We start from the raw sequence: 22,811 nt of genomic DNA, 5'->3' as shown, positions 1-22,811 counted from the left end.
CTCCACAAACCTTGATACGGACCTGTTCTCAACACACATCTTGGTTTGAGTGTATGATCAAAAAATCCATTTAGATTAGGCCTACTTATCGAAATAAAGAAAAAAATATTTCGTCAGTTGGATTAGATGCTGGTATTAGGTCATATGACTAACTCTCCAACATATCAAATTCAGATAACGATGTCGCCTTAAAAGTAAGGGATCACAGGTTCAATTCCCAGAGGAGGCATATTGCACAGTGGTTCGTATTCCACTCTAAACTGTATTCAGTGTATGAGTGCATGGAAGCATAAATGGTATTCCAGCTTTTGTTGTGGAGTAGTCAGCCTAACACTCCACAAAACAGGTTCCAGGTTAGAACTCTGTTCAGGCATGGATGTATTTATATTGTTTGTTTTTTAGCGTTGATTTTCTTCCGATTTTGGCTAATCACGACGATCAAGATCAGTGATGATTAGATTAAATGAATGCAGGGACACCCACAATTAACGCATGCCCAAAACTTGCGTAAACCAAACTTTTATTGTCCACTATTCTATTATTAGCAAAAAAAGCAAGAGAGCTCACGGTAACACACTTCTGGCAAATTCATCCAGGAAAAAAAAGAAGAAAGATTTAGCTCGAATCGGCCGTCGGTGAGACACAACCGTCCACGCCAGAGTGGTCCGGCGCCCGTGTGACTGCCCACATTTATTTACATTGTGTGGTTCGTTTCGCGGTATTCTGCCTTGAACGCCAGCGTAAAAGTTCTGTCTAAATCGGACCCAGCGTGCGGGATCCCGAAACGCGGTACCGGGATCGTGCCAAGAATTTTCAAAAGGGGGATTTTTACGTATTATTTTTTTAGTAGCCATTCCTCATTTTGCCATCTTTTCCTACCTTTAACGTTATTTTTTAAAGGAATACTGGGCCAAATGGGAGTATATCCAACACCAACACTCCTTGGGCACGCCACTGCTCGTCCTTATCCCGACTTCGGAAATGGTTTTAATGTCATCGTCGTCATGTAACGTGTTTGCGGGCAAATGACGGCAGTCCGAACGGATAAGGGAAAGCACTTTTCTTCTCACATTGAACAAAAACAAACGCACAATGCGGAGCGTCGGCTGGTTGTGTTGAAGAAGTATGTCTGCTGTTGGAATTATGCATGGTGTACCAGAAAGGAAATGTTGAATTTTTATATCATTTTTATGTATTAGTTTGTAGAAGTTTTGTGTCTTATGCCGTGATATCTTGTTTTTGCACTGAAAAGTTTATGTGTATGAGCAATGGCTGAGAACGCAGTCGTAAACGGAGAAACTTTGGAAGGATATACAGAGGAATATATTAACCAAAAGCATCGAAAGGAAAGAAAAGAACTACAAGGTATAGTTCAACATTTAATATTGAAACAATGTACATTAGGGCTAACTAGCGTAAGCACATTTTCTCCCCTCGAGGGTCCTGGAATTTTGATTGTCTGTATTGTATAGCTACGTTCTAGTGGGAAGGGAGGGGGGGGGGGGTTAGTCAATAAAATATAATTATCATTTATAGCCTTTGTTTTAAACGCTGTGTGAAGAAAAATATGAGGTAACTTTATAGTATAGGGGAGACGGATTTCTTCAAATTTACAGACGCTAGACTCTACTTTACGTCCTTATCTGCATGGTAATTGCTTCTTCGCGTTCGCGGTGCGCGTTCGTGATGCGGCAGCCGGCATCTTTTTGGGTATGTACTTTTTTTCTTTTTACACTTTCTGTTCACGATAGCCCCACTAACCATTCACGGGGACCAGGTATGGCTACGAGGTTAGGTTAGGTCCCATTAGCACTCATTTCACCCCTAAATATGTGCTTAATCATCGAAAAAATTCCTCGGTACGTTCAATTACGCAAATCCGGACAACATCGGTTTTTCTCGATTTACTCCGCCAGGAAATTTTTCCTCGCTTTGGGATTTACGTTGTTGAATTCCTTATAAAATAAGCTTTCCAACGATATATGACACGTATTCCTTAGGAAAAGGACGTAAACTAGAGTCTTACCTCTACAGGAGAAAGTACTTGCGGAAATCATTTTCTGTAGCGTTGTGGAAGTTCGTGAATGTAGTTTTGATCCATTTTAATGCGAATACATGTTTTCTGCGAAAATCTCTGTCCGACATGCTGTTTCTGCTGCCGCCATTTGCTTTCTGCACGAGAGCACAATGCTCCGTGTGTTAAGATGATGTAACCCCATAGCCAGTGTTTCAAACTCGCCGTGTTTTCATTAGAACATGACGTGTTGAGTATTTTTAATTTTTTTTTAAACTATGCTTACCTAACCTTATGGAAAATTGTTTTTGGGGCTAACGTCAATGGTTTGTGGGGCAAACGTCAATGGTTTGCGACGTATTAGCATAATTTCAAATCCGGGCACGAAAGTAAGTATTTTCTGGTGAACAAGGTTGCAACACTGCATAAATCGACAAAACACTCGCACAACGTACCCTGGACCAGTACACTATCACCCGTCATAATGTGTTACAGAATCGAAATAACAAGTAACAGTAAGTACTCGTAAATGTAAGAAATAGACATTATCTTAGTTAGAAATGCATTATTTTACCTTAGGAAATGTTCCGCATTCCAAAATAGTACGTTAGCAATGTAAAAAAGTGCGAAATATATGATTTATAGGTGTCTCACCCATACTATAATAGTACCAAATAGGACAATCATGGGTCATTTTGAAGGGGTTTACATGACTACTTTGGTGGTCACGAGTTGTTCGCTGATTAACGCATATTTGATTTTTGTTTGGTAAAAATGTCATAGCCAGGAAATGGATTTCTTCAAATTTACAGGAGAAAGTATATACGGAATTGAGTTTCTGTGTAATTTCGGAAGGTCGTAGAAGTGTTTTCTCGCATTTTTCAATGTATTTGGCTGCTAAATCATGTATTTTTCTATAATAATGTCGGTCCGATGCACGAAAGCTGTTGCTTGCATTTCCATCCATGTACTTGAACCAGATGTTGCGAGCATCTGATGACTTAATCCCCGGTAAGTGTTTCCAAACACACTGTTTTTTCACTATATTGCCCAACCTAAAGCAAAAACAAACAGTAATTACTCGATATGTCGACAATAGATACTAATTTTGTTTAAAAAAGCGAAATCCTTGTTAATCAATCGTTTGCAATGCAGAATAGGTAAGTACGAATGTCAACAATTACAGAATAAACTAGTTACAGACATTTCCCGGCTTTGATAGTTTTACCTTTTGTTTTTTCTAAAAAATCCGGGAGCTTCCCTTGCGTATGCCAGTGTTTGGACCTATGTTCCATGTGCACGAGTTCTTGTGTAAAAGAAATAGGGTATGAATGAAGAATATAAGAATGTCTCTAATTACGTTAATATTTGGTATACTAACTAAATTTGGCCTTCTAATCATCAATCTGTTCTTAAAATGCCGCGGACGTGTGTTAAAATTCACGGGTAGCCCCACAACCTATTCACGGATAGCCCGACGAACCATTTCCAGCAAGGTTAGGTTAGGCAAGCATAGTTAAAATTTTGTTCGTAAAACAATGCGGAAAAGCTTTTTTTTTTTTACATCAGCTTTTTTTTCACGATTTCCAGACGTGTCGGTGGCATTTTAACAACAGATTCGTGATTAGAAGGCCACATTTAGTTAGTATACCAAATATTAACGAAATTAGAGACATTCTCTATATTCTACATTCGCTCCAGAAATAGTAATGTACCAACGTTGCTAATTTCAGTTATTAAACCTATATTTTCTAACATTAAGTACAAGGGGAACTGGTTGACATAATGGTCTTTTCTCAATGGGAGGGACAGTGCAAGGAACACTCTACATCAGGGGTGGGCTTGATAGCGCAAAGCTTGTTCCCCAATACCTCGCCTTATTATTGCTGCCATGTGTCAAGAATTCAGCAATGAAACACATTCTGCAGATCCTTTGCTGGCAGACAGTGGACAAGAACATTGCTGTCTGCATTGGCAAACTTGATGACATCATTGGGTGCTTCATTCCCCTCAATGTCCACTTGACTAAGGACCCAACAGAAACAAACTTCAGTTCTGGCAGATTAGGACATGGGCCCTCGAAGAATGTGCTGCACCCTGGAGGACATCCATTCCAGACTCTGGTGCACACTAAACAAATAGGTAAAAATTAGGAGTTTCTCCAAAGTGTGAAGATCTGCCGAGTAGATAGAACAGGCATCCCACTTAAAAGTGTAGGTCCAATCCCGATTAGCCTAACTGTGCATAAAGTAGACAGACTTAAACAAAGATATTCAAAAACTTTTTCACATCATGTTCAAGAAAAATCTTTACAAGTTAGAGGTAATTTTAGTCTTGAAGTTTGTTGTGTGACTTTTCAAATAAAAATCTTATTATTGGAATTTTGAAAAACTATTTATTCTTTGGATTAGTGGTATGAAAAAAAATCTTAAGTTCTGGCTTGGTTCTTACATTTTACACAAAAATGAAGCTAATTATTTTTCTTTGTTATTGTACTTGAAGACTAATTAACTTAGCTTTACTTCTGTTATAGACTATGAACATAAGCTTGTTTTTCTTATATATATATAATAATTCAAAATGAACAATCCTAATATCTAGGAGCCAATTGATAGCTTCAACCTCCTCTTGCCCTTGTGATGCCGGCATGTGTAACTGTGTATAGTAGTATCATCTTTGATCTGCATTTTTCATAGGCAAGATCCAGTCACTAAAAAAGTCATCTGGAAAAGCTGACAAGAAGAAGAAGAAAGAAGTTGCAGAAGAAATTGCTCGACTAGAAGCAGAGTTAGAAAAGAAGCATAATGAGGAGTTGGTTCAGTTTAAAGAATGTCTTGGCAAGGTGATATATTAGCTCTTAGTAGATCATGCCCTGTACACTTTTAACTTTTGAACTAAATTTAATGCTTTAAAAGTATCTGTGCTAAAATCTAAAAACTCTCTGTAATACATTAAAAGAATGCATATTCTAGGTAGAAGGGACTCCCTTTCATCTTGCATGGAAATATAAAATATTGCAACCATGTTTGTAGTGCTACATTATGTTTTCCCATGTGTGTACTTTATACTCTACGCCAACCATGCTTTATTCTGTCAGCGTATAATTGAGGAACAACATAGTATGTACACTGGGAGAATCATATATCGGTGACGAATCAAGGTCTAACTCTTAACACACAGAGCACTGGAGAACATATACATGAAGTTATGTTTATTTGTTCTCTCTTCCTAGCTGACCTATTAAACTCCTGGAGCAAAGTCCCAGGCAGTTGCATGAATGAATTCATAATACAATATTCCACATTAACTGGCTTATATTGACAGTGCAAATTACCAGTTTTTTAATAATATGAATCTTAATTTGAAAGTGGCTTTTATTCAACTGGCAATGTTTCAATCTAAATTCCCAGAATTTTCTAAAGCTGACACTAAGAGATATATGTATTTGTAGATGGGGGAGGAGGTTCCTTGAAGGCAAGGTCATTCAGTCACCTTGTAATCAAGAGGCCCTGGTTCAATTCCTGGTGGATGTATGTTGTGTTGTTTAGATCCCACTTCAAACTGTAGGCCCAATGCCTATTAGCCCATTTGCACATCTGCTGTGAGGTCACACTTTCTTCCCTTCGTCCTTTTCTAAATAAGGTTAATTTATTATACAATATGCAAATTTTTATGGAGGTTTCGTTAGGGTTTACAACTATTTTTCTGAACATGGCAAAACCATAGCCAGCCTGAGTACTACATAATGTGGTACACAACCAGAGGTCCCAGGTTTGAACTTTGGTCAGGCATGGATGTATCACTGCATTTGTCCAATCGCCATTTCACCATTCATCACAACTGAGCAGCGTGGGAGTAAAACTTGATAACCCACAGTCTGTTCAAAATTGAGTTAACATTGGATTCAGTTGCTGCACAATCCCCAATAAACATTGGATTCAGTTGCTGCACAATCCCCAATAGTGAATGAAGTTCCTGCAGTAGCCAGTGACTGTCAGAAACACACGGGAACATCTGCGTACCCCATAAGCCACAATGCAATGGACGAACTTTCACTTACATTTTTCTCGGTTTCATACTTTTGTGGGTTATCAAATTTTACTCTCGAACCGCTCAATGAACCTGAGATGCAGGAAACTGACCTAAAATAATTAATATAGGATAGTAGTGATGGAGGCTCGACTGTTAAGTGATTGTCCTAGATAGTCTACTAATACAACTCTCCATATACACCACAGTTTGCTCTGTTGTGAATACTCCTGACCACCTCAGTTTGTGTGCATCAATCCAGAAGTATACATATGACCACATAGATCCAACTCCACAGTTTCAGAGACAGATATAGATTATGAAATTTCAGGATAAAAACAACCTGATACACAATTTCAACAAATTAATCTCTCAGACTCTACTAAAAATACACTGCAATGTCTGCAACTTTAAAAACTGTAGAGCATGCCTGCGAAAATTATGGCTTTTAGTATCATATTACTAGTGTTGATTTCATTGTTGTAGGTAAACGAAACTACAGAAAACTTGAAAAACATTGAAATAGATAGTGACGAGACACAACCAAAGTCACAGAAGGTTTCAAAGGCCCAGAAAAGGCGTGAGAAGAAAGCAGTGAAGGACAAAGAAAGAGAACAGCGCATAGCAGAACAAGAGAAGGATAATGAACATGGTGCTAGGAACATAGAATCGATAAAGATTAAAGGACTGTTGAAGAAACTTAATTTGATGGTATACGAGATTCCTTCGGATGGCAATTGGTAAGTAGTTATCTGAAACTTTGTACTATATTCTGTGTGTTGCCTGGCAAGTTCCACTTTAAAGGAATGAACCATTGAAAGTTTTAATCGATACCATGCCGATATAAAATTTACTATATCAATAATTAATATTATACTGTTCAGCTAATTGACCAACATTCCATGAAGGGCATGAATGGTTCATTCACCTTAATTACTGTGTGTCACCAGGTTTGCAGTGACTTGACTGCTAAAGAGGAAATACATACTTTGAAATTTACTTCATGAAACCAGGATACAAGGATCAGTAGAAATTTGAGCAAAAGATGCAGTCTCGACCAGAGCTCAAACCCAGATCTCTGTCATACCATGCCATTGCTCTACCAACTCAGCTACCGAGCCAGTCCTGGTTTCAACTGATTCTTTAGCTATTTTACCTGTGTTGAAAAGTCTCGATCAACGATACTGCAAGGGGACCAGTTGCCTTTGAATCACTGATGGCGTGAAAGTCGAGCAAAACCAGGGCTGTCTTGCTAGGGAAATGGCATGGTATGCAAGTCACCCAGTTTCACCCTAGTTAAACCTGCAATTTTTTTAAAAAATATATATATACATGGTACATCCCCAGTGTGTTCCAAATTATAGGGTAAACAAGAATCAGTGTTTGCAAAGTTACGTTAAAATAACAGAGTTCCAATTACTTCACTTAAAAAGTAACTCGGTTACAGTTACCCTTTAAAGGTTATATAAGGCACTGCATAGCCAAATGGTTAACACTCGTACCTTTGGTGCAAGCACTCTCAGATGCAATGACTGGTGGAAGCATCAAATTATGGTGTGATGAGGGCAATTGGGGAGTTAGCAGACTCTGATCTAGAAAATCAGATAAGAGCAGTGATGGATGGAATTTAATATGCTACGTACAGGGTGGTCCATATTGATGGGACACATTTCAGATGCAGATTTTTAGGAATGGAACAAGAACATTTATTAAGCAGTATGTGTAATACATAACCAAGATACAGGAGTTTACAACATTTTTCATCGTTTGAATATAACATTCCATAGATGAGCACCACCTTCAGAACATTCTTGGGCCCTCGAAGGCATACTGTGGCACAGAAAATCGACCGGAATGGCCTCTATCCAGTAGCAGCTGCTGCCTATTCGCACGTGCACACCCAAATAAATATGTAATGCAAATAGTTATTATTATACTTATTCACTGACCTCTATCTCCTTCAAAACATCAAATGTTCGCATGCCGCTTAACCAAGAAAGGCGTTGGAGAAGTGTGGCATCAATCCGTGTGGACCATGGCCCACTCGCACAAGTCTAGTTTTGTTCACTCACGCTCGTGTAGAGAACACTAATTGGCTCTTCTGGCGTAGGTGCTTTGCCTGGGGATTTAGGGAACTCATGAGCGCAACAGTTTGTGTGTTAGTAGCAGTGTTGCAAACCTATTCCATTCGAGAACGTGACTGAGTCAAGGGATTGCAAATTGAGGGATTTTTTTTTTTTTTAGAAAAAAAGAAATTTTATGGTATCTTCGCCCACCATGTTCCAACTATGGCAGGGGCAAGAAACAAGGGGGAGAGGGAGGCAACTGAAAGCAAAATGTGTGTTTTAAACAATGCCTTGCATTCCCTTGGCCAAAATTAACTGTCCTTGTCGTGCTGTAGTCGAATTATCAACACGCGTGGAGAGAGGGTATGTCAGTCATCTGTTACCATTGTGTACCTGCTCTTGAGTTGCAAAATTGTTCCGCACTCAAAAGCTCATTCCTGTTTCAGTGTCAAGTGTTTGATTTCATGATAAAAGGGAAAACTGTACATAACGAAAGCAGAGACGTAATATTTAACTTTGTTGAATATTTCGTGGGAAGTTTAGCTACAAAGCGTGCGGCAACTGCAGTAATAATACGGATACAGTGGAAGGGAAAGAAAAAAAATTGAAGTAAGAAGCAGGGCAGTGTGGACTGATTGAGTATTGTTATTTTTTAAAATATGTATTCTCTTGATTTCACTTGATTATGTTCGTTCGGTCAGTCGGTCACTAGAAATAAACAACTGCTAGATAGATTACAACTGAATTACTCCATGTAGCAGTTGGATCTGCTTCTTTGGTGTATGCCAATTTTATTATTCTCCTTGTTCACTATTATCACTATTACTATTATCAACAGTATTGAAATTGTAAATCGGTATTTGTGTGTTTTGAGTGATTTTGTCATTATCGAATGCTGAATTATGTATAGCACAATAACACCGCCCTCCTCATGATTGGCAGGAAAATCTCAGAGGTATTTCAAATTTGTAAAAAAAATATATATATATTTTAAAATTTTTCCATGAAATGTAACTGCCAGAGCATCATTTTCAGTGAATGGTGGTCATAACTTGGGTTGCCAATACATTTAGCATTATTATGTACACAAAAACGGTGTGATTATTTGAGAGGGCTGATAACACTTCTGGACACGAGGCTGAAGTGCACACCTATAGAGTCAGACCACCAGCCGCCACTGCCTCTATCCCTCTAGATGTTTCCCTTGATGTCAGCAGTAGTTTCTGGTCTTGTGGTGTACACTCCCGTTCTTTTAGGTAGCCCTACAGAAAGTAGTCCTGTGGAGCTATATCTGGTGATCTGGATGGCCAGTTGACATCCCTGAATCTGGACTTGAGGCGACCAGGGAAATTGTCTCAAAGGGTTCACATTGGCACTAATTCTGTATGACTAGTGGCACCATCTTGTTGCATCCAGATTTTGTAAGACCTAGCCGCCTCATTTAAGGAATGAAAAACATGATTCACATGTCATTTTAGCACCCAGCAGCGACTGTTACGATTGGGCTATTGCTCGATTGTATTCACCAGGCGTTAAATGTTCTCTGCACTACGAGATGATTGAGGTTGCCCGGGTGAAGGCTTGTTATCGGCATTAGCTGTCACAGATGCTTTTCACGGCATGCATGATCACCTTCTGAACCACCTTTTTAATGTAATGATGGAGCTTCCACTAGTGAGAAACGCTTCCACCATAAGCAATTTCAACCGGACTCCACATGACCATAAATCATTAGAACAACAACAACATGCAAATTGAATTAATACAAACTCCCAAGCTCAGACTTCCAAATACAATGTATTTGAAAAGTGTTAGAATATTCCTACTGTCTGAAAATACAAAATAAAATGTGTCCCATCAATATAGACCACCCTGTATGTTGCCAAAGTAAAAAGTCACATGACAAGCTTTGTCTTTCAAACGGCTGTTGTATCATGGAATTTAGTATATGTTATATGTTTATGACTAATGTATATTTCTTCCTTTGCAGCCTTTACAATGCAGTTATTCATCAACTAGATACTCAGGGTGATAAAATGAGCCTAGATGAGTTGCGAAGCAAAACTGGTGCATTTCTTCGTGACCACAAAGCCGACTTCCTGCCATTCCTGACCAATCCAGATACTGGTGACCTTCTCACAGACCAGGAATATGATGAATATTGCAATCAAGTAGCTGATACCACTGCCTGGGGTGGACATGTTGAAGTGAGTATGCTTTATGCATTAGAAAAATAAAATAAAAAAATCTTCTCCTTTCAGCATAGTTTCCAATCTATTATTGCAGATTCTTACCACTCCATATGCTGTGGCATTTATTTAGAGTACAAATGTATTATTCCATTTTGATACTGATGTCGCTCTTTTTCTCAGGTACTGCAGTGGAGCCAAATACAACTCATCTCCCGATACTCCCCTTCGGAAGACTAATTGATCAGGATATCATGTGGAAATCACAGAAAAATCAAGAAAACTGACCAATAGCTAAAGTGTAACTTACAAATATGTAAGAACCTGGAGTGGGCAGGAAGCATTTCATGTCATTGTTGTAGAATTAGGGGTAGATTGTTCATTATTTCCATGCTTTTGGGCCTCCCCGATGGCACAGTTGTTGCATAATAGCCTTGTAATCAAAGGGTCCCAGGTTCGATACCCAGTGGAGGCACATAGTGGTTCGGATCCCACTTTAAACTGTAGGTCCAGTCCCGATTATCCTTACTGCACATGAAGTGCACTTAAAACACCAACTCAATCAATCATTTTCCAGGCTTTTATTTTTATTCTGCATCTTATGTTGTTTTTTAAGAAATTGTGCTGATGCTGTGTCCTCAACTTATCATTTTTTTCACTTCATGAACCTCACATTGTGGAAACATGGCGATAGACAATTTTCTTACTATCTTTGCCATCATCTGTACTTTCAGAGAATATGGATTTTTTTTAAAACATATTTGTAAACCCTACTTGATGCAGCAAGTGGTTATTCAAAAGAAATCCTTAAAAAATATAGTTTTCTATTTAAACTAGAACCAGTGTTTTCATATTTCCATAAAAAAAATATGTAATGTGCTGTCCTTGCCATGCTAGCCACAGCTCTACAGTTTCTATACAAATCGGAAAAGAGAAAAAAAGAGAAGTCATACATGTTGCCACATTTTAATTTAACCCTCACTCTTTTTTTTTTTGCTCATTTTTCAATTTCATGATAGCAGTTAGTGTTTTGTGCATTACTGTACAGCTCATCCAATATATGCTTTACCTACAACGTGGGGTTGGTTTTATCTGGATTTTACCAAGCACTGAAGTGACATGTTAGACAAATTGACTTTGTCCATTCTAGATATACTAACAACTAATGAACTTGCAAGTTTCAAAAAAACTATTACAAATGCTCTGTTGTAATATCTATAATGTTTAAAGCATTTTTCATTCTTAGGTTTTAGTATCAATTTCAACTCCAAACTTAATCACTAACCTAAATAATGAAATGTGCCTCTCCAAAAAAATGTGTAATAATTAGATACACTGTCCAAATTAGTTTATCCCAAATGATTTTTGGTAAGGTAAAGGTAAAGTCTCCTGTGCATATAGCACCTTGCCATGAAAATTTTAGAGGATGTGGGGGTAGAGCCCCACACATTCTTGATCTTGATCCCCCCCCAAGGCACCCATTAATTTGAGGCTGGGTGAGCCCCAGAGCTGCTTTATGCAGAGACAAGGCCGGAAGAATTCGGACCTTAGATCACTCACCCCGGGAATCGAACCTGGGTCTCCCACGTGGCAGTCAGATGCCATACCGACTAGACCACCGCAGCTCTAAAAAAGACACATCATTTTTACTTTTTCCCAATTTAAAAAAACAAATTAATAGTGCATGCAAGTGATTTCGTATGACACTGGGCACGATACGTGTGCACACTCTCTGATTAGGGGGGGAAGACACTTTGTTCTTCCCATTCCCCAATAAGTAATTTTAGGTGTATTATAGTTCAATTACGTAGGAAATGGTGCACACCCCTCCCCCATAGTTGCTTGGAACTTTCATAGGCTTGAAAAACTGCATTTTCTTTGAGTATAATATTGTTTAATAATGGTGATAAGATTCCTCTACACTAAATTTCTAAGAAAGTATATAGGGCATGGACGTCCGACAAGGATCGCCCCCGCCTCCCCATGGAAAATTAATATCAAACTAAAGTAAATATTTCGCACACATATAATTTGATCTCAGTCACAGTAATTTACATTAATTATTATAATGGGGATGCAGGAACATGATAATTTCAAACTCAAGTGGTGTTTTTTGAGAAGGCAACACTATAATGAGGGTATAGTCCCCTGGGAAAATACCTTGCTTGATCCTCTCTGGAAAAAATCTGCGGACGTCCATGATTAGGGGGGCAATTGCCCCCCCCCTCCCTCTTGCGCATGGCTAGTGCAGAGACAGATGATGTAATATATGTATACTACTTGATGCTGTCTTAATCATTGTAATTTTTTATTGTACAGAGCTTGTATAATACAACACGGTTAATTATTTTAACAGCAATATACCGTACTAATACTTATAATGATGAGATGTTATAAATTATATGTATGTGTATTTCCGTACTGGCTTTTTTTAATTCTTGACCGGATTAGGTCATTAGCGGGACCTATAAATAGGAAGGAAATGGAGCACTGCGGTGTGAAGAGGTATCTTTTTCCTCTAAGGGAGCGGCTGGGAGACCTTTCATTTACTATGTGAACGGATGGGAATCTTAACTTTCTTCTAATACATACAGTTGATATCTTCACACTATTTCAATAGTTTATTTCATGCAGGAAACTGGGTACGCAACACACATACCTTCGGCCACTTTTTTTTTGGTACTGAAGTTTTTTTGTTGTTGTTGAAGTCAGTGGCTACACACTCTTCGGGACAGGGTACCCTGAGATGGGGAATTTTATGCATGATGGCCAAGTTAACTTCTTATGTAAATAATTTATAATGAATAAACCTCAATATATCAAAAGCGAAGTATGATGATTTGAAGAAATACGTCTCTTACCAATTGTAACTGCTATATTTCCATAGAACTCGGACACTGCATGTTTTTTGAACCCAGGGACAAACGTCAAAAATGTATGGGAGTGTATGTTGAAGGTGCAAGGTGTAAATCGCATAAATACACATCTAATTCTATACTACTGTAGAACCTATAATTTACAGTGCAGTGCAATATTATACTAGTTTATTGTACCATATTTACTGTAATGTTTAATACAATGCAATTCAATGTATGGCACGTAAATTGAAATAATGATCTGGCTGGTTCTGAGGTAATATTTTTTACTGTTCCAGCTGAGAGCCTTATCCCACATTCTTCAGCGCCCCATTGAAGTACTACAAGCAGACAGCCCTAGACTAGTCTTGGGAGAGGAATATCAAAATGGCAAAGAAGTAACACTGACTTACCATAGACATGAATATGGTCTGGGAGAGCATTATAATTCGGTACAACCATATGTAGAGGTAGACGATGAAACAAAGGATGCAGAAGGCTCATAGTAGACAGATTAATGTCTAAAATTTGTTTTCTAATATTGTGTGTTTGTGTGAATAGGTATTTATTTGTGAAAATGTACGTTTAAAGCAGTGGTAATTGCAAGCCAATTTTTATTAATTGGTGATTAAATGTGATTATTGAATTCATGTAATGATTCGTTTTGAACATTTGTATTTTGTGGATGTTGTTTCATAGTCTTTATTTGTAACATGTATGTGTGTGTGTATATGTATTGGAATTAATGAAAAGATATTATATCCAGTGATTTTGCTTGGTATGATGTTTTTTAATTGTGCAATTGTTTTTAGTACGCAGTTTAAATGTAGAAAAAAGAGGTAGGATGAAGTTTCAAAAGAGAATGTAAGAGAAGCAAATAGTGTAAAGGTATAAAACCATAATACCGTTGACATTGCAAATGTGCAGTGGAATCCAAATTATTTTTTCTTTGTTGTTGACCTGAATAAGATATAGGGTCATTCCATGTGAAATCAACAAGGTCCTCAACCTTACATTTTTTGATTCATTTGAAATGTGGCATACTGGAAGTGCCACCTGATGTAGGAGAATATGCAAAGTTGTACTGTAGATCCATAACTAACTAACTAACTCTATAGCCTTCTTAAACCCGAAGGTTCATGGCTGCAGCAACACGGCCTTCCATCTGTCCCTATCTTGAGCAAGATCTATATACTCTTTTCCATCCCTACCGATTTCCTTTAGGTCCATCTCAATGTTGTCCCTCCATCTTCGTCTTGGCCTTCCTACAGGTCTCTTACCATCTGGTTTCCCAACAAGAATCCTGTAAACTCCTCTTTCCTCTCCCATTCGTGCCACATGGCCTGCCCACCTAAGTCTTCTTGATTTAATTATTCTAATAATATCTGGACATGAATACAAATTATGTAGTTCTAAATTATGTAACCTTCTCCACTCACCTGTCTCCTCATCCCTTTTAGGTCCAAATATTTTCCTAAGGATTTTATTTTCAAATACTCTCAATTTATGTTCCTCTTTCAATGTAAGGGACCAAGTTTCACACCCATATAATACTACAGGCAAAATTACTGTTTTGTATATTTTAACTTTTAGTTTCTTAGATATTAAACGAGAAGACAGTTTATGAAGAGAGAAGTAACATGCATTTCCTGAATTAAGCCTACTTTTTATTTCCTCTGTAATATAATTTTCATTTGTTAATATTACTCCTAAGTATTTGAATTTGGAAACTGGTTCAAACGAGTTGTTATCAATAATTAGATTTTGATTATCACCTAACACTTGGTTTCGGCCTGTAAGCATATATTTAGTTTTCTCTTTGTTAACTTCCAAACCTATCTCTTTAGCAGTTTTGAAAAATATTTTAGCATTATTCTTAATTGTATTCACATCATCCCCCAGTAAGTCTACATCATCTGCATATGCTAACAACTGAGTCACACCATTTAATTTTAGTCCTTCTTTAGTTTCGTTTACCTTCCTAACAGAATATTCTAAGGCAAAATTAAAGAGCAATGGAGATAATGCATCTCCTTGTTTTAACCCATCATGAATTGTAAATTTGTCAGACATATTATTACCCAGATGAATTTTACTTTCTGTTTACTGGTGCATATTTTTATCATACTAACAAGCTTCTTAGGTATTCCAAACTCTAATATATTATATAATTTATCTCTTTTGACCGAATCATATGCTTTTTTGAAATCAATGAATAGCTGATGGACATTTTGATTATATTCCCACTTTTTTTCAAGTGTCTGTCTGATGTGAAAAATTTGATCTGTAGTTGATCTGTTACGTTTAAATCCACATTGATAATCACCTATAATTTCATTAGCATATGGGGTTAGTCTTGTTAAAATAATGTTAGACAATATTTTGTATGTCGTTGAGAGTAGAGAAATTCCACGGTAATTACTGCAGTTCATTTTATCACCTTTTTTAAACATGGGAACAATTATGGATTCTTTCCACTGTTGAGGTATTTCTTCTTTATTCCATATTAAACAAATTAATTTATGAATTTGACATATTAATGAATTTCCACCATATTTAATTAACTCAGCTGGTATTAAATCAATGCCAGGTGCTTTGTTATTCTTTAGCCTTTTAATAGCATCTTTAACTTCCGTCAAGTTAGGTTCTGCTGTGTGGACTTCATTTACTTCTGATTTATCTCCTACATGGACATTTAAAAGGTCATTAAAGTAGTTCTTCCATCTATTTAGAATATCGCTTGGGTCAGCTAGAAAATCACAGTCTTTATCTTTTATCAAGTTTACTTTAGGTTGCCACCCCTTTCTAAATTCATTTACACCTTTATATAAATCTCTGATATTTTTATTTTTGCTGTTTGTTTCAATTTCGTTAATTTTGCTTTTCAAGTAATCTATTTTTTTACTTCTAAACGTGCTGTTAACTTCTCGCTTTATTCTATTATAATTGTTTAGATTTGTATCATCCGAGTTATTTAACCACCTAAGTCTAGCCTGATTTCTTATTTCTATTAGATTATGACATTCACTATCAAACCATGGCTTACTTTTTCTTGGTTTATGGTAACCTATACTTTCTTTAGCTGCTGATTCTATTGCTTTACGTATGTAAAATAGGAATACATATAGGAAATACAAAATATATGGATCTACAACTTTGCATATTTTCCTATCTCATGTGACCCTTTCAGTATGCTAAATTTCAAATGAATCAAAATGTGAGGTTGAAAAGTGCCTCTTCATTGGTTGATTTCACATGGCCCTATAGTAATCAATGTTCCATTATATATGGTGAAACAAATGGATTTTCATTTCAACTGTGGGCAATTTGCTAAGTTTTACATTGATTCATGTATTGCAATAATTCCAGACCAATATTATAATTTATATTTCATTAAGAGCATGCGGAACAGTTTTGGCAAGCTCTTCCCTCAGAGTCAGTGTTGCTAACTTGGCTCCTTTGGAGGCAGATATGGCTCTTTCGTGCATTCATTCGACTGAACTGTGGCACCTGCCCCCATGCTCCATTATGATGCCATCACTGTTTCCGGCCCACATAGACAAGACAACCTTTGGCATGTGACATAATATTGTTATATTAAAAAAGCACCATGGAGATGACATAATACTGTTATCCGGGAATCCTTTATTTTCAATTTCATACGACCATGGGTGATCTCGCCGGAAAACTAATGTAATAGCAGCATCCCCACCCCTTTGACACACAAAATTACTCTAGGAGGCACTTTATCCAGCCTTCATAAATCTAGAACCTTGAAAGTCTGTTTTAAGTCAATTTAATGTGAAATTTAGCTCTGTTATGCACATCAGCTTTGGCAACACTGCCAGGATGGTGTAGCAGGCAAGGAGAAATGCATTGCACTTATGGGAGTATTATTTGATTTGGTTTCTTGGGAATATCAAACTTCCGATGACATTGAAAGAGATATCAATGGAAAGAGGGCAATTTGATGAAGCTTTTGACCAGCAGTAAGGTTACCAGACGTCCAGTTTCCGGCGTCGGGGTGGAATTTTAAAAATATAATTTGTCCTACATTTTGAGCATCACAAAATATGAATTAAGAAAATATGTGCTTCACTTGAACAAAGAAAAGCATGCAAGTTATAATACAAGTCTATAGACGGCACTTCCAAACTTAATAGTGAAATTTATTTTGATTCAGTCATTGCCCAAAGAGAAAATAAAAGTTTGTCCTGCTATAACAAAAACTGAAGCAATTTATGAATAACTTTTGGTGCCACATTCTGATTATGTCAATGTTCGGTACATGAAGGAAATTTCTTGCCTTTGGGTTTATACTGATGGACTAAAGTCTGTAAAACGTGTGGTACTGCTTCAATATATTTTCAAAGAGTTTGACTGTTCATCAGTCTTTCAGAAAAATATTTTGACAACCTGAAATTTTGAGAAAAATTGGCTTCTCTGAGAAGTACCAGTTAAATATGTAGTAAGAAGTGTACTACTTTTGATTACAAGTTTGGGAATTTTGCATTTAAGAAATCATATTTTTAAAAAACTGAAAAGTGCCAATTATAAATTACTTTCTAACTTGTAGAAATCTATTATTTGTTGCGAGTGTTTTGCATCCTACATTTCCCTCAGAGATCTGGTAACCCTAACCGGCATGAAAGTCAAAATTTCCATTTGATCAGCTGCAACTTGAAGTTGTCGAGTTTATTTTTATCCATAAGGAATTCATGGGATTCTGAAAATTCTCACTCCTATTTTTCAAGTATCATGTCTAGCTTAACAGTTGGGCTGAAAAGTTCGTAGGCTGACTCATAGATGGCGTTACTAGAATTAAATCCATGTGATTTTTACTTAGTACTAACCTTCAAAACATACGTGTATAAATTTCACAGCTGCCGGATAATTAGTTCGTGAGATATAGCATTGCGAGTGAAGCAGCTTTTGTTATTGTGAAAAAATGGATAAAAAAGAATTTCGTGAGTTAATAAAGCATTGCTTTTTGGCGAAAAAAAATACTGTTGAAGCCAAGGCTTGGCTTGATAAACATTATTCGGACTCTGCACCAGGAAAATCAACCGTTGAGAAGTGGTTTGCTAAATTTAAACGAGGCGAAATGAGCATCGAAGACGATGCACGCAGTGGACGCCCCAAAGAGGCTGTTACCGACGAAAACATCAAAAAAGTCCACAAAATAATTTTAAATGATCGTAAAGTGAAGTTGATCGAGATAGCTGAGACTTTAAAAATATCAAAGGAACGTGTTGGACATATTGTGCATGAATATTTGAACATGTGAAAGCTGTGTGCAAAATGGGTGCCGCGCGTACTCACAATCGATCAAAAGCAACAACGTTTTGATGATTCGGAGCAATGTTTAGCGATATTCAACCGTAATAAACACGAATTTTTCCGTCGATATATTACAATGGATGAAACATGGCTCCATAACTACACTCCAGAGTCCAATTGACAGTCAGCCAGAGTCCAATTGACAGTCAGCCGAGTGGACTGCACGTGATGAACCGAATCCAAAGCGTGGAAAGACGCAACAGTCGGCTGGCAAGGTTATGGCATCAGTATTCTGGGATGCGCATGGTATTATATTCATCGATTACCTCAAAAAGGGCCAGACCATCAACAGTGATTATTACATAGCGTTGTTGGAGCGTTTAAAGGATGAAATCACGAAAAAACTGCCCCATTTGAAGAAGAAAAAAGTGCTGTTTCATCAAGACAATGCACCGTGTCACAAATCAATGAAAACGATGGCAAAATTATATGAATTAGACTACGAATTGCTTCCCCATCCACCATATTCTCCAGATCTGGCCCCTAGTGACTTTTTCCTGTTTGCAGACCTTGAAAGAATGCTCGCTGGAAAGAAATTTAGCACTGATGAAGAGGGTAATCGCCGAAACTGAGGCCTATTTTGAGGTTAAAGAGAAATCGTACTATAAAAATGGCATCGAAAAATTGTATGACCACTATAATCGTTGTATCGCCCTCGAAGGCAACTATATTGAATAATAAAATCGAATTTTGTCAAAAAAATATTTTTTACTATGTTAGCCTACGAACTTTTCAGCCCAACTGTTAATAATCGACATAGAAAGATGCTTCCACTTGCAACATGGGGAGAAATTCATACTATCGCATATTAGTAGCTGTGCACATTCGGATGATATAGAAATAAATGCACAACTGGTGCGAAACTAACTCCTCACCTTAAGGCAAACAAAAATTCAACAGTTCATTTTGATACATGTAATTGTAACAAGGGTTCATTTACATTTATTTCTTTGCTCATGGAACAAGTTATATTCATGTACCATGTTCAATGTGATTCCTGCTTTAAAAAGGAACTAAAGATTACCCACCTAACATGCATAGAGTTCTTTATTAATTGCAATTCTTCAGGAATTAACACTTCACTATTAAGCAACAGTCTGCAAAAATTCACATGAAAATGTATTTGCTAGTACATATTTGGAAATTTTGTATTACTATATGTCAGAAGTAACAGTTTACAATTCAAGCTGCTCAAATAAAAATGCAGGAACAATTTGTAGCATAGTGTTTCAACTTGATGCCTCAAGAAACGGTGGCATTTGGACATCATTATATATTTACAGAGGCATGAAAATTTTGTTTTTGCCGAAAACACGAAATATGAAATAACATGCTGTAATGTTCATTTCTCATGTTTCTGAAAGGTGTGAGGTGCATTTTACTACCCTGTTTTGTCACGAAATAAACTGCAAAATATACTCAAACACCGTTTATATACCGATGCAACACTATCTGAAGTCTGAAGTATCCTGTGAGTTATGCAATTCACGGAAAATTGACTAATTCTGCTGTAAATATTTGAGAAGCAAAAATGGACCCCTTTACACAGGAATAAACTTAATACTCTGGTAACTACATAAATGTGCTATTAGAAGGGATAAGTTTATTTTGTGTAGTAAGTTCAGTTTTTATATCAAATTTTGGATTACATTCACAATTTTAAAACCAAAATGTCATTTTATATAGCACTTTTGATGTGATTATTTACCACTCTTAAACCTGAAATTGACTGTTTTTGTACCGAAATTTTGCTTTTTTATTTACCAAAAATATGTGCCTCTACATATTTATATTGTATATATCATTAGGGAGCTTCCATACTAGAGTGACAGGACACACTATCCATTTTGCCTCCATGTGTTCGTTGCACATGCACAGTGCATGCTTTTTAACACTGACTTGAAGGGGCAAAGTATGAATTTGTGTGTGTGGAGTTCATGTTGCTTGTGCTTTGGTATGAAACCCTCATGTTAGATGTTGCTGGTTACTACAGTCGGAAAGCTCCGTTAAAGGCTTGTAATAAATATTAGCATTCATTACTGCATGTATAACATTCACAGTTCAGGCACAATAAATTGTTTCGTAACATTTTTTTCCCATTAGTGAAAGATATTTTGAATACATGCATATCCTACAAAAATCATGAGCATAGTTTAAAATAGAAGAAAGCACTTACTCTATCATTAAGCATTATTCTTGTTTGAATTTGCATTTATTTTTTAATCCCAAATATAGCAGCCAGTGTACTGATTCAAGTGTATCATGCATTTTTTTCAAAAAAATAAGCAGAAAGTGGCCAATTTGTGTTACATATAATTAGGCAACCTAAAAAATATCCTGTATGGGTATGTGAAATTCTCAACAATTGTATGCATAACATTTGCAGCAGATATAATACACACAAATGTACTTTATGTGACCAACATCCATAACAAAGTGGTTAGTGTAGCATGTTTTGAAGCCAGAGTCATTGGTTTAAATCCTAGGTAAGGCATGGTTTGTGCTGGTCTCATCTACTTTCTCATCTATACTCATCATGATAAGCTAAAATTTAGAAATGTGTTGTACAATTTTCATGATGATCATGGCTGGCTCTGTTTGGTATAGCATGCTAAAGACCTGGGTTGAGTCCTGGTCATTTCTCATCAATTTCTACACAGTACATCAGTGTATGCAAAATCGTAAGATATGTGTATGTACAGTGTAAATCAGATTTTACAGTTTCCTGTAATTTAAGCTTTATTTCACTGTAGTCTCTGGGAAACTTAAATTTGATGTTTCACAGTATGTGTCAGCTAAGTGTTCTGCAGTATCAAATTTCTAGCCAGCAAGCATGGGGCTTTATTCTCCACATGATCTTGTCCTTCTTAAAAAGTTCTTGCCCAACACTTTTTCCTTTGTCCTTTCCTTTGATCAAAACTTTTACAGTTATGTGCTTACCTACCCTCCTCCCAAATATAAATTACATGCTGAGGTTCCTAATAAGTTTGGTTCAACTGGAGACAAGAGAAGTACTCCTCTCTCAAAACATTGTGTTAGAATAGGTAAAGTAAAAGCACTAGTCAGTCCAATTAACACTACATGCTAGTATAGAACAACTGCCACTAACCCTAAGACAAAGTATAAAACAAACTTCCATAGTAAAAATATCATTCTTTGTTCCTAATTGATTGATTTGGTGCTTTAAGTCCACTGTATGAACAAAAAGGCTAATCGGGACGACCTACACTTTAAAGTGGGATCTGAACCACCATGCGCCTCCACTAGGTATCGAACCCGGGACCCCTTGATTACAAGGCAATGACACTACGACTGCACCATCGGGGAGGCCCTCGTTGTCCCTAATGTCTTGTTATAGCAAATTAGTGATCGCAATATTTTGGATGTGTGTTATTAAATAAAACTGGAATCTTTTATTTCTTTCTTGTTTTATACTCTTTAGAAAATGTTACAATAAAGCACTAAAAATTAAATTTCATTACACTTGATTTAATAACAAAGAAAAACTTTTAAGATTTGCGACTTAATTTAAGTGCTGAATATTTCTAGGGATTACGGAAGCAAAAGAACTATTTACTCATGATTTTACTCTTTGCTGGTATCTATGTACAATAAAGTATTTTAATAAATTAAGATAATGAAATTAAACAAGAAGGTAATTTTCAACTTCATGAGCAAAATATTTTTCTATTTCTTCTGTTAAGTATATTTTTCTTGATTAAACAGTTGCAGTTTTTTAATTTTGCAAAGATATGTAATTTGCTTGTGAATTCAATATAACTTTATCATCCACAACATTTATATACCTGCAACATTGAATTATTGTCCCGTATTCTGAAAACCACAATTGCTCACAAAAAAAAAACACCAGTAGTCTGCACTGGCATTTACTATAGGACAAAAGGCATCACTGTACAATATTCCTGTCAAGAGAATAATCACAGTATGGGGCTGTGTCAGCAAGAACTGACCACACCGGAAAAACTTGCCATCGCTGTTGCCACACTCCTGTTGAAACAGGCAATGCCTTCTGTTATGACTTTTCCCTCTCACTGGTGCTGTAGGGCTAAAACAACATGGAAGATTTGTATCTTGTGGTGTTGAGTGAAGCATATGACCCGAGTGTATTGGCAACAGCATCCATGGGACTCAGCAGAGACTGGTGGGAAGACTGTACAGTTATGTTTTTTGCCCTTTAATACTTTTGTTTCACATAGAACCAAAACATGCTAATTAAAAACAATGTGTTACTTTTAATGCTGTCAACTTAATACATAAGGTATTTGTATAACAGTTCTGAAAAATCTCACACACTTAG

At 36.8% G+C, this 22,811-nt stretch overlaps 1 protein-coding gene across 1 annotated transcript; it reads left to right on the top strand.

Moving 5' to 3' along the window:
* The first annotated feature begins 1,070 nt into the window (after positions 1-1,070).
* On the top strand, positions 1,071-13,934 carry LOC146000701 (deubiquitinase OTUD6B). Its single transcript, XM_083138391.1, has 5 exons — positions 1,071-1,365; positions 4,711-4,856; positions 6,530-6,783; positions 10,100-10,316; positions 13,453-13,934. The coding sequence occupies exons 1-5, from the start codon at positions 1,269-1,271 to the stop codon at positions 13,657-13,659; spliced, it is 921 nt and encodes a 306-aa protein (XP_082994517.1). The 5' UTR covers positions 1,071-1,268; the 3' UTR covers positions 13,660-13,934.
* The last annotated feature ends 8,877 nt before the right edge of the window (positions 13,935-22,811 follow it).

This window comes from Lepisma saccharinum, chromosome 1, assembly GCF_977018435.1.
Source record: "Lepisma saccharinum chromosome 1, izLepSacc3.1, whole genome shotgun sequence".
NCBI lineage: Eukaryota > Metazoa > Arthropoda > Insecta > Zygentoma > Lepismatidae > Lepisma > Lepisma saccharinum.
Note: the sequence above shows the minus strand (reverse complement) of the source record. Positions and strands in the feature narration are given on the sequence as shown.

Coding starts and splice junctions, on each gene's coding strand:
- LOC146000701 (XM_083138391.1), top strand. CDS start 1,269: ATGGCTGAGAACGCAGTCGTAAACGGAGAAACTTTGGAAGGATATACA. Junction 4,857..6,529: donor TTAAAGAATGTCTTGGCAAG/GTGATATATTAG, acceptor TCATTGTTGTAG/GTAAACGAAACTACAGAAAA. Junction 10,317..13,452: donor CCTGGGGTGGACATGTTGAA/GTGAGTATGCTT, acceptor TTACTGTTCCAG/CTGAGAGCCTTATCCCACAT.